The 12,206-nt window shown below is 39.2% G+C and overlaps 1 protein-coding gene across 1 annotated transcript; it reads right to left on the minus strand.

Annotated features, from left to right (window-relative positions):
* Positions 1-1,110: 1,110 nt before the first annotated feature.
* Positions 1,111-11,701, minus strand: sash3 (SAM and SH3 domain containing 3). Its single transcript, XM_038699894.1, has 8 exons — positions 11,519-11,701; positions 9,407-9,502; positions 7,819-7,953; positions 5,175-5,310; positions 4,309-4,466; positions 3,650-3,859; positions 3,401-3,545; positions 1,111-1,949 (listed from the first exon to the last, which is right to left on the minus strand). Exons 1-8 carry the CDS (start codon positions 11,579-11,581, stop codon positions 1,678-1,680), a joined length of 1,215 nt encoding a protein of 404 aa, XP_038555822.1. The 5' UTR covers positions 11,582-11,701; the 3' UTR covers positions 1,111-1,677.
* Positions 11,702-12,206: the final 505 nt, after the last annotated feature.

Here is a 12,206-nt window from a genome sequence, read left to right on the forward strand (position 1 = left end):
CCCCCAGAAGAGCAGCACTAAATAACTGTTGTTGAATTCTGGGTAACTATGGACTGACTCAGCATGTGATGGAGCCCACGCACAATAAGAGGCACACTCTACTCTGGTTTTAATCATCTCCAAGGGTCCTAAGGACTAAGGTGGTGGTGATTGATGCTCTGATCATTCCTGTGTTTTCTTTGAGATGATATCGCTGTACACACAAATCTTCAACTGGGGTTAATCACAAAATGGTGTATTCAGAAAGGAATTTTCTTCCACACCTGCCGAGTGCCATTACCTCGCTGGTAAAATGATAAAAGATAATATTGAAAAGCTGAACACAGCTGAAACAAATCTCTACCTTCAATATGACACATAGGTCTATAAAGAGAGTATGCAAGGCAGTCCTTCTTTGCCAACATCATTGCCAAAAACAATAATCATGCACGTGCTATTATTGACAGTATGACAAAACCTTTTGTGTTAGTATCCCTTGAACTTGTATCCACTGAGTTATGCAATGAATTTGCCTTCTCTTCCACTGACAAAATTCAGAAAACCAGACAAGATGTCAGCACTGTCCTTGCATCCATTTAAAACAAATTAGCATGGCATAATTTGCCATAAAACCCTGGAGGATATTGTCCAAGATCTGAAATTCTCCTCCTGCTGCCTTGATATTCTGCCTACAGGCTTTTTCGAAGGATTTTTTTTTCTACTTGGCAACAGATCTGCAAATAGTTATCACTTCTCTACCTTGAGCCTGTTTACAGAACCAGAAACTGCAGTTATTAAGCCACGATTAAAAAAAGGAAGAATCGAGACAACTCACCAACTCATTAGCCCAAAATTATAAAAGTCAGAGTGAAATTTGCTGGGTTGTCATGTCTCAGTTTCATACTTAGAACACGTGATGACAACTGTGCATTTGCCACTAAAAACTAAAGATGTAGTGGAAACCTCTGGAAACAGTTAGGAAAGTGGACATGAAGTGTGAAGTGAAAGTGGAGTTAAGATTATTTAGAAATATCTATTATTAGTTATCAAAGAATCATATAGATTTTTCACTCACTTTCTCAAGATAAAGCCTTTAAAATGACTAATAATTAATGGGTTACGTTATCAACCACATGTCACTGATTTTTTTTTAATTCAAATTCTATTTACAGCACAGGTACAGACATCCCCATGATCGCATGTGACAGAAATCACTGTAGCGTACCTCATAACATGTAAGCAATAGCAAACCACTGAAAGTTACAATTCAAGGCACATGAAAAAAAATCTGAAAATATTTTACATTCATATTTGTAGAAGCCTGCACAACATGAACATATTTAGGACAGGGTCATACTGAAGAGAAAGAAAACCTTTAAATGCTTCATGCTTGGTACCTTCATTCACACCGCACATACAATCCTGAGTAGGAAACATCATAATTCCTGCAATATAACATCACAAACATCGAACCCAGCTGTGGCTGATGGAGACCAGTTGTGCTGCTTGCCCAACAGTTCAAGCAAAGTGAGTAAAACGGTGACCATCATGTTCATTCAATATTTCAACCTCACATTGTGTTCAAATCACAAGACCGCTCTCTTTTATTGAGGAGACGTTCTTAATGGCACAAAACCTCCGTCCACAGAGTCCCTGAGAACCAGGAATAAAAGAAGTTTGACTTTTTCCACCACTTTTTCAAGATCCTTCGTCCACCGTCAGCTCCTGCAGCTCCTCCTGCAGGGCATCCAGCTGCTCTGTTTGGTTCTCCTCTCGCTGTTCTGAATCCTGCTCGTGTTTGTCCTGGTTTGTCTCCTCCTCTGATGCTTCATCCTGGAGGTCTTCCTCTGTCTTTGGCTCCTCACGTCCGCTCTCCAGGTTCTCCGAGCTCTCGAAGCAGCCTGAATCCCTCGGCTCCTTGGTGTCCTCCACAGATCTGTCTTCCTCTTCTGGCTCTGACTCTTCTTCAGCTACATGGAGCAAAGATGAACACATTTTAATACAGAACAGCTCAAAACAGGCCTTTTTTTAATTCATCCTGGACTCTGAGAGGTCTGTTCATCTTATTTCAGCTAAGTCTGTCAACAAATACAAAAGAACCAATCTCATAAATATGTTCAGATTACTCTCTATTTTGAGATTGTGTGCGTAATTTATTGTCCTGGGACTGGCTGACTGCAGGTGTTGTCAAAATGCTTTTTACAGACCCACCAGGGGGCTTTGTCACTCTCTTGAGTTTCGGGTCAATGTCCATTAAAGTGTGATTTTAGTTTGTGGAATTTTTTACAATAAAAATTGTGTATTAATGAGCAAATTTTTTTTTTCTGTTGAGCTCCACTATCATCTCAGATTTCTTTTTCTAGGTCGGGACATTTAGTAGTTGCTACATAACCAGCTGAACAGGTTGGATTGTTTTTGGCTTCCTGCAAGTTGATTTCACTGTTAAAAACTAACTCTAAAATAAAACAAAAAAGTTGACCTTTAAAATTCAGCAAAGCAGTATTGTCAGTTTGAAGTGTTAAAGCTTTTATACTGAATATTTCAGAACAAAGAGTTGCGCTTTGTTTTGCAATGGCTGTAATTAAATCCGCACCCAACTTGAAAAAATAATTAGTAGAAAGACAATACTTCAAAACGAGGGAAGGGTGCTGAACTATAAAATCATCTCTCTGAGAATAATAATAGAATAATATTAATAGTATATACTTAATATAAGTAGATAATTAATATTTACTCATAATAACAGATTGTTTTTAATGTAGATGAGATGATGTTTATTATTGAGATAAATTCATTTAAAATCTATGAAAACAGTCCCAGTCAGGGTGTGTTGCATTCTTTCATTGCTAATAGGTTTTTAATAAATATGTAGATTTTCCCTTGATTCTAATATTAATCTCAACACAGTAGATATCATCATCATCATACAGGAAAGGAAGAAAGTGCAGTGCCAGTCAACAGTGAATAATAAGAATAAGGTTTGTAGCAGCTAACTGTAACAGTCCATAAACTGTATTCAACATACAGCTGTTGTTCCTGGTGTTCAAATCATGTTTAATGATTTGTCTGAAGCTCAGATGAGCCAAGATATCAGGGGAAAGCCGGATTTCTCGCAAGTGAGTGAGTATAACTACAAACTGTGAGTGTAATGCAGTGCAACCGAGCCATTAAATGCACTTAATTATATAGCTGATGCAGAAAAAATATGACTGTAGCATAATTTATTCCCTGAAGACACGCTGCCTAAACACGACATCTGAGTGGCACAAAGTGACTCTAAAATTAGCAGTACTTACAGTACTGTTTTTTAATGGGACATTTTTTTTCTGATCTGAAATTCTGGATTAGAGGTATCTTCTTATTTCCAGCCAGTAGAGCATCATATGAAATATTGTTGCAGCATCACAGTTTGTAAACCTACAGTCTCTCAGCAGCTCAGAGGCATTCAGGATCTTGGAGCGCTGCTCGGGGTCGGTGATGTTCAGCTCGTTAAGGTGAGATTCCTTCAGTCCTGCAAAGTCTTCCAGGCTCTGGAAACCGTGCATGGACAGCAAAGAACTCAGCTCCTGAAACACAACAACATACAACATAAACTCAACATTAAGATGGATATGCATGATTATGACAATGCGGCTCTAGCGTAACAAACTGTCATCAGAGAGTATCTTACAGTAAGACCGATGGTGTCCAGCACCTCCTCCAGGGTCTTGGGTTTGGACTTGGCTCGGCCGATCTTGCTGTTGCGGTGTCTTCTCTTGGAGGGGGGGCTGTCAGGCAGCAGGTTTACGTAGATGAACTTAAAGGAGCCCACTTTGTTGTTGAGCTTCCCTGTCCAGGTCCCGACAGGGGGCTTCTCAATGATGTGGATGATGTCTCCTTTCTGTAAGCGAGAGATGACGCATGAGCGCCGGACTTAGTCATGATGATGTCACCAAAGGATACAGACGAAAGACCTTGAGAGCAAGAATAATTTGGCCAAACAACATCTCTCCATTTACTCAAAATATGCATCACTTGTGTAGAATGATATGAAGGGAATGAAAAGCAAAACATGAATTTGAAATTTGAACAGACTTTCAATTAACAGACGTTTCTCCTTGTGCACTACTGTATAATTTTCATTGTAATGACACAATCACTACTGAAATTATGTTTTTTGATCAAACAGTCAGTCAGTCATGGGGTGATGTAGTCTAAACTTTGCCTTGAAGAATAATAATCTTGTTTCACTTGGTTAACAAGCTCCCTGGAGGAAGAAATGACAAGACAGCTGAAGAGGCCGAGGATGGCATCAGAGACAGCGAGGAAGACTTCCCCTCTGAAACTCACTTGAAGTTTGAGCGACTCAATATCGTAGGGGCTGGGCGTGAAGTCAGTGTGAACCAGAGCGCGACCACAGAAAGGTCCGTTGTAAGAGAGGCCGTTCTCCTCCAGTCTCATGCTGTCCCTCTGGCAGTATCCACTGTCCAAGCTCTGTCTGTCGCTGCCTGAGGTGCACAGATAAGAAGCGGGGTCAGATTCATCCTGAGCCTTCAGATACCTATTGTTAAGGAGGGGTTTTGCTTATCTTTATGTCCACAGGTTCATAACACAGTTCAAATAGCTGCACATGAATAGACAGAGGAGACTGTCAGGGTAATAGACATGTTGAAGGGAGATTCTGAGCCAAAAACATAATACACTATCAATATTAATAGTTCATTATAGTTTATTAAAGAAATAGTCATTTCTTTGTCTTCCTAGTATTTGGTTGATAATTGGCTCTAGGTTTTTTTGGTAGTGCAGTTCTCATAATGCTTTGGGGATGTAAACAGGAAGTATAATGTAGCCATGGAGTCAGTGAGTTGGCAAATTGGCAACATTGAAAGTATGGCTCTCAGTAGTTCCTGTTTTCAGTGTACCCCCGGATGAAGACAGCTATTACTGAATTACTTTGATACGGAAGAAAACTTAAAAACAAGATGATTCTCAGGCAAGTTCTGGAGTTATAGGGTCTTTATTCTATGACTTGTAGACTTGTCATGACTTGTATTTATGTACGTTAATTTATTTATGAACATTAAAGATAATGTACATAAGTGTAATCTAAAAATATGTGTATCAAGTCTTAGGAGTTATATGCCCCCTTCAACTCCCCCTCATAGTTTGGACACCTCTGGTTTGCAGGGACACAGATTACAGTACAGTACACTTACTGCCTGAGAGTTGGCGGGTGAAGGGGCCAGGCGCGGTGTCCTCTGACCCTGTGGAGCACACAGACGTCCTCTGTCCTGCGCTCAGATCTGGAAGCCAGTCAGGAGAGACCGGAGACAGATCCTCACCGCTCTCACCCTGGAGACACAGAAGACAACAGTGCAGGTCAGAGGTCCAGTCCATTCACTCAATTAGTAATGCTGACTTGAAACTGAAGGTGACATAATGAAGAAGCTTTCCTTAGAAAACATTTTTTCAAAACAACAGCGATGTCATATTTTATAAGGAGCCTGGAAACTGACAAAATGCCATAAAAGTTATCAGAGAAGTCAAAAATATAATTAACGTTTGCTAGGACAGAAAATAGGAAAATTAGAATTGAATAAAAGGTATAAAGTGTATTTTTTGGCTAAATGGGAGTTATCACTATATTGATTGATTAATGAAGGATTATCATGGATGTATTGACTAAACACGAACACATGTACGGGATGTAAAGAGGTATTCTTATGTTTTTAGTCTCTCTATGAGCTGGATGTGAAACTCACTCACAGATCAGGATTAGCTAGCCATACTGGTTTGTTGTTTGCAGTCATGTGATTCTGTTGTTACTTGAAATTCAGATTGAGGTAGGAAGTGAAAGGCAGAATGTACGAGATGGAGGAAAGCTAGTACCGAGCTAGTTATTGTTTCCTCGTTGTGTCGTCCCAGTCAACATGTGTGTGAAATCTGGAACTATCCAAATCATTGTTAAATTATGGCTAAAACCTATTTGAAGTCTTAATGACCCTTTGAGTCAAAAGTGTCACCCATACAGTGTCTGACCAGCTATGAATCATGGTCACAATCTTCTGTTCCTGAGTTATGGTGTTGAATTAAGACCAAAGGACATTATGATGTCACAGTGAAGTTGACATTTAACTTTTGGGATTATAAATTTTGTCATAATCACAGCATCACTTCTTGAGTTATGGTCAAAAATGTGTTTTGTTAGGTCACAGTGAACCTTGACCTTGACCAAATTCTAATCAGTTCATCCTTGAGTCCAAGTGGACATTTGTGCCACATTTGAAGATGGCAACTTGTTCAATTATAGTAACAACTTTGTGAATAGTTAATTCCCTCACTCCGCTGATACTTTTTTACATCACTGTGCGCCAGTTACAATGCAAGTTATCATAAACAATACCTGTCGTTATGCTTCATGGCAGTATGACACTAATTGTCAATACTGCAGTGATGTCACTGTGAAGAAATTATTATTATTCTGTGTTGTACAAACCACACATCCAATATACCTTCCATAACACTGTATCTGTTAAGATTGCCAACCCCCTCACGTTTGCGTCATCTGAAGGAGAGAAGTTGCTGCGTTTTCTCTAACTGGAAAATTAGGCCAGTTGTGCACAGCCAGACTATAGTCACCCACGCAGTTGTTTACAATAAGCTAGTGACAGATAAATAGTTGAGTAAAATAAATTAAAGCCTAAAATATAATTTATTTTTTAAACTAATTGGTGGTAAAGGAAAAAGCATTTTGCTCGTCTTTACAAACTGATTGAAAAGTACAAAGCTTTACATTTCTTTTACACTTTAATTACTTGACTAACAATATTATTTATTGATGTATTTAGTTATTCATTTGACTTGACTGTTAACCTTTTGCTATATTTTGTCAATTTCAATGCTCCATAGGTTAAATGATACCTTTAGAAAAGTAATTTTTCTCAAAATCAGGTCAGAGGTCAATGTAAGCTCAAGATCTTAGAACATCAAGGACACATTGGGAGACCATATTTTTAACAATATAAGGCTTCATAAATCCACTCTGGTTTTGCTTTTTTGTTTATTATGACATAAAAGAACCTTATTCATGACAAATCATTTGCAGTTTTGTAAGTTTGGAGCACTGAACTGAGAACCAAACTCAGGTAAATGTCAGACCTCAGTGGTGGAGCAAATATTCAGGTTCTTTATTTGAATAAAAGTAGCAAAACTACACTGTCAAAATACTGCTTTACAAATGTCAAAATACTGTAGATACTACTGTTGAATGTAAAAGAACAGTATTATAAGGAAACATACTTTAAGTATCAAAAGCACTCAATATGAAAATGTTGCTCTTTGAATAGGCCTATACTACCACAAATAGGTAGATCCTGCTGATGCATTAATGTGTATGTAACATTTTACTATTACAATTGGTCGAGGTGGAGGCAACTTCTTTGTATACTCTTAGTCAGTTTAATCTTTAACACATGATCATCATATGTTAAGTAACCTATAAGTGTAGCTGTCAGATAAACATACTGGAATAAAAAGTAATTCCCTCTGATTTGTAGTAGAGTAGAAGAGTAAAGTAGCATGTCATGGAAATACTGGAGTAAATACAAGTGCCTACAATTTGTAGTAAAGTACAATTCTTGAGTAAATGTACTGTTTTTCATTTTCAGTGGTGGAAAGTAACACATTCTGCCTTTGTTTTGAAAAACACAGTACATACATTTTTCCACTAGATGGAGACAATTTCAATCTTTTTGCAACAACAACAGTGTCCGTACAGAGCAAGGTGTGTTCTACTTTAAATATATGAATTGCTACTGTGATACTGTGATCTTCATAAGTGTAAGTATAAACAGGATTTACCCCCTCCTCAGCCAGAGCCTTCTGCACCATCTTGGATGTTTTGCGGGTCATGGTACGTGAGATGACGTTGCGCCATTTCTTGCCCAGTTTGCTGCCGCTTTTTACTGCTTCTTCTGCTGTTACACACTCTGCCACCTGAGATGAGAGTAACAAAAAATCATCAACACCAATTTGTCGACAGATGTTAGGAGAGGATGAGAGGGTATGTGGCACAACCTTATTTAAATTTAGTAAAGTTATGGGAAAGTTGAGTGAACTTTAAACATGGCAAAACTAAAATGATTCTCACTGGGGCATCACTGCTGAGTCACACACAGTATTCACAAATTATGGGAGCTGCATTGTGTATTATTGTGCAGTATGCGTTACCGCTAAAACCTACACAGTCACATGCACAACACACACCCACTCTCACACCTGCACTGTGTTGTGGCCAGCTGATTTAAAGCAGAGTTTCCAAACACAACACCATCTGCAGACAAACGCTGCAGGGTTGTGGGCTCAGTAATGAAAGCTAATGATGTTCAGTATTTTTATGAGGCACTTAGTTGCAACAAATGTTCTGTGTGACACTTTGCAATGTTTGAGGACACAGAGGTTGAGTCATCTGTAATTTGTAAAGGAAAATAAAGCAGAAATGCTGTTAGATTTAGAGAAAATAGAACTTTAAGAGGGACAGTTTGTGATGGCTGTTTTAGACATTTTATACATTCAACATCCCTCTGTGGCTACCGACATCTAGTGGTTTATTTTAGGATAGTGAGTGTCCACAATAGTAAACTGTAGCAGAGTTTATAATAGCTGTTTTCTCGTGCGGATTTGATACAGTCTTCTGCGCTCACATTCAAAGATTTTCAAGGAATTCGTGCACTTGTAGACTGTAATCATAACTTCCTCTCACAAAACTAAGTTGAGTGTAGACTTTTTCAAATAAGCACTATGGTAAAGATAGATAACTGTTGCTGTAAACAAACACAGAGAAAGAGAGGGATGTAACAGATGAATATAGAAATAAAAACTCTCTGGGGGAGCACTGTCAGACTACTGGTTAAATGCTTGCTGCTTCTGCAACTGTCTGTCTAACACAGAGGCTCTCTGCTTGACTGGCTCACACAAGAGGACATCCTGTCTGCATGCTGCAGTCATCTGGGCTCTGTGCAACGCTTCTCATTCTTACTTCCTCTCTTCTTCTACACCTCTACATTTACTTGTCCTCCAACTTCCACTCACGGTACAAAATATGTTTCTGGGAAGTTGTTAAAGTTCTGTGTAAAGTGCTAACATATGCCCACACATTCAGCAGTTTGTTAAATTAAGGAAGAAACAAACTACACTTCTGTATCAGCCGTGATCAATTTCTGCTCGGCCTTCATGCACTTTGGCCTCTTCTGGATGCAGCGTCATTTGGTCACAGTATGACGGATGAGGAACAATGTGATAAAGCATCTGTAGGAACTGCCATTTAGGAACTAAGCACACAAAGTGTTAATAAGATATCTACTTCTACTTTTCAACACAGTGACAGTTGTGTCCGATAATGTGATTGTGTGTTTTAATGTGTATGTTTGAGAGGAAAAGTTCAGCTTACATTCTCCTCCAAGGTAAACTCCTTTTCTGACACAACAGGAGACGTGGGTTTGTGCTTCATAAAATCCTTGAAGCTGCTGGACCTCTGCAGAGTGAGCTGTAAACACAAAAAGCATTGACTTCATTTTAAAATCATAACCAAGCCATAACTAGCAGCAAAGGTCCAGTCATAGTGCTTTCTCCACAGAGCAAACGCTGTAAACATGACAGTCCGTTGCTTTGTGGTTCTTACTGTAACACTGATAGTGCTGATCTCATGGTTGTGCACCAACGTTTTTATCTCTCTATATGTGAACTGAACGAACCTGCAGAGGTTTTTCTCAGAAGGAACAACTGTCTCTGCACACACAGTTATCAAACATAAAGTCATGAATCTGGATCGTTTAATGTCAGCACGTGGCAGCTGCTTCTAATATGTATTTTAAATGCAGTAGAGCTGTTTAGCAGGAAACACAAAAGAAATGATTTGCGGTGATCCATAATTGTCTGTAATAAATAGTTTGTATTCATAACAGCGACTTTTAAACTTAACAAAGGGGAGAGGAAAATAAAAAGGTTGAATGTGTGAAACAACAAAGCAAATTCATCTTATAACTCAATGCCAGCAAGACGATGCATCTTTCTAGTCTGAATTTGAAAAGGGACAGATGGGAATCAACCTTCTGTGAAATGCTCTATTCTGAATTTAAAGTTTGGTATAAGGCTGCAAATATTTTTTTCATTATCGATTGATCTGTTGATTATTTTCTTGATTGAGTCTCTAATAGCTTGGTCAGTAAAATGTTTATCCAACCAACTGTCCAAAACTTCAAGATATTCAGTTTACAAAACCCCATAGTTGAGTAGGTGGAACTGGGCAATTTGAAAATTTAATTTGGCAAAAGATTCATCAGTTATATCAAAATAGCTGCTGATTATTTTCTATCAATCAACTAATCAATTTATGGACTGATCCCTCAGGTCTGCTGTATATAGCATGTTGCTTGCATGTGACTTACTATGACATGTGACTTACTTTGACCCACCCCACCCCCCCAAAAGAAGCCAAATCTTTACTCTTTTGCATAATTGTCACATCTTAGAGTTTCTTCAAGCACTGGTGGAAATTCTTCATCTAATTTTCCATATAACCACATGTCGCTGTGCACAATCTTATCGCGCCTCATCCTTCTCAAGTCTTTGCTGAAACCACAGGAAATGGGCAAAGCCTGAGCAACTTTCTGGCAGCCAATCATTGCAGACATTCAGTCAGCACTGGTGGCTATGGTCTCTGATGTTTTCGTCTACCCTGAAGAATTAAACCGCCAGTGCAGTTGAGGGAACAAATGACCTTTATTATGAGGCCATTATGAGTTTTGCTGGTATATGTCTGTCTGTTTTTCCTGCAGCAGCTCACCTCGCTGAAAAGCCACAAAGCTTTCAGATAAATCAATCTTCTATTTATCGCAGAATAGTGACTCGGGTCGTGGAACAATGATGTTCTCCAGCCTCGATTATCAGCGGTGACAACTATGTGTTGGGAGACGACTGCCGAGAACAAAGGCAATGAGGTGTATAATGACGAGGCGTGAATTAGACCACAGGAGGGGAGATATGGATGGAAAATAAGGGCACTGGTGTCAAGCGTGGGAGGCTCGCTCTCATGGTGGCAGCTGGAGACGAAAACACCAGAAGCCACAAAGCCTGCTGTGACTCAAACTACATCTGAAGCAATGATTCACTCTGCCAGAATAGAGGAACTTTACTGCTCTAAAACAGTACAAAGAATATGTTGAGGCCTGAGAGTAGACTAGACACTTATAACATATTCAGTTTTAAATGTAAAGATCGTGCTGAGCTTTACGCTGTGTGTGTTTATGTGTGTGGGTTTGTTCAGCTTCACCGCAAAGGTTTGCACTAAACTTGAGCAGACATCCTGTGTTGAATATATGTGCACACAAAGACAGCTGTAAGTAACGTAGAAACAAGCATAAAATTGCTTCAAGTGTGATAAAGACCTCTCCACAATCCCAGCCTATGACATTCACACATAATAAAAGGCTTTGTGTGATTACATTAACTTTAAACCTTCATTACCTTTTAAAACAAACCAAATATGAAAAACTCAGCTCACCTTCTTCTTTTGTACCTGCACCTGCTCCTTCTCCGAGGCATTGGAAGGCCTTCGCCTCAACATCTTCTGCTTCAGCGGTCCTGAGATCTCTCTGGACAGAAAGCTGTAAGAGTGCTACACCGGTTTTAATCAGTGAGGGTTTCTGTCACTGCTGTCACTGCCAAAGTAGTCAGATAAAAAAAAACAGAGGGGAGGTAGAGATGCACTCCACTGTAGCCGAACGAATTTCAGAGGCTGAGAGGAAGTCACGTGGCCTGCGCAGAAACTGAAGAGGCAAACCCAATTTTTGGTGCTCAGGTTTACACACAGGCTAGTGAGCGTGTCACATGTATTTGTTGGATTTCTATGCTAAAAACTCTGTGGCTCTAAACTGAACTGACACACACAACTCAGTTTGTTCTGTTACCACTGATAGGCTGATAGAGGTTGAAAAGAAAGGGTTTTTTTTCTGTGAAGCTTGTTTTAATTAAATAAATCAACCTCTGGTTACTTATAATTAACATTTTCAGTCAAATAAAAGCTCTCTAAAGGAGCATCAATAAGGAGCAGTGGTTTTAAAAGTCATCGCTGGCTGCAGTGAAGTGCAGCTGCTGTATTACGACATCTCTACTCCTACAGACGTCAGTTTTCAACTTCAGCAGAATGTTGAAATAGATTTGCCGACAGGAATAATCTCTATCATGCAACA

This window comes from Micropterus salmoides, unplaced genomic scaffold, assembly GCF_014851395.1.
Source record: "Micropterus salmoides isolate LMB-PRFRI ecotype aquatic unplaced genomic scaffold, ASM1485139v1 Ms_hic_scaffold_5, whole genome shotgun sequence".
Classification (NCBI taxonomy): Eukaryota; Metazoa; Chordata; class Actinopteri; order Centrarchiformes; family Centrarchidae; genus Micropterus; species Micropterus salmoides.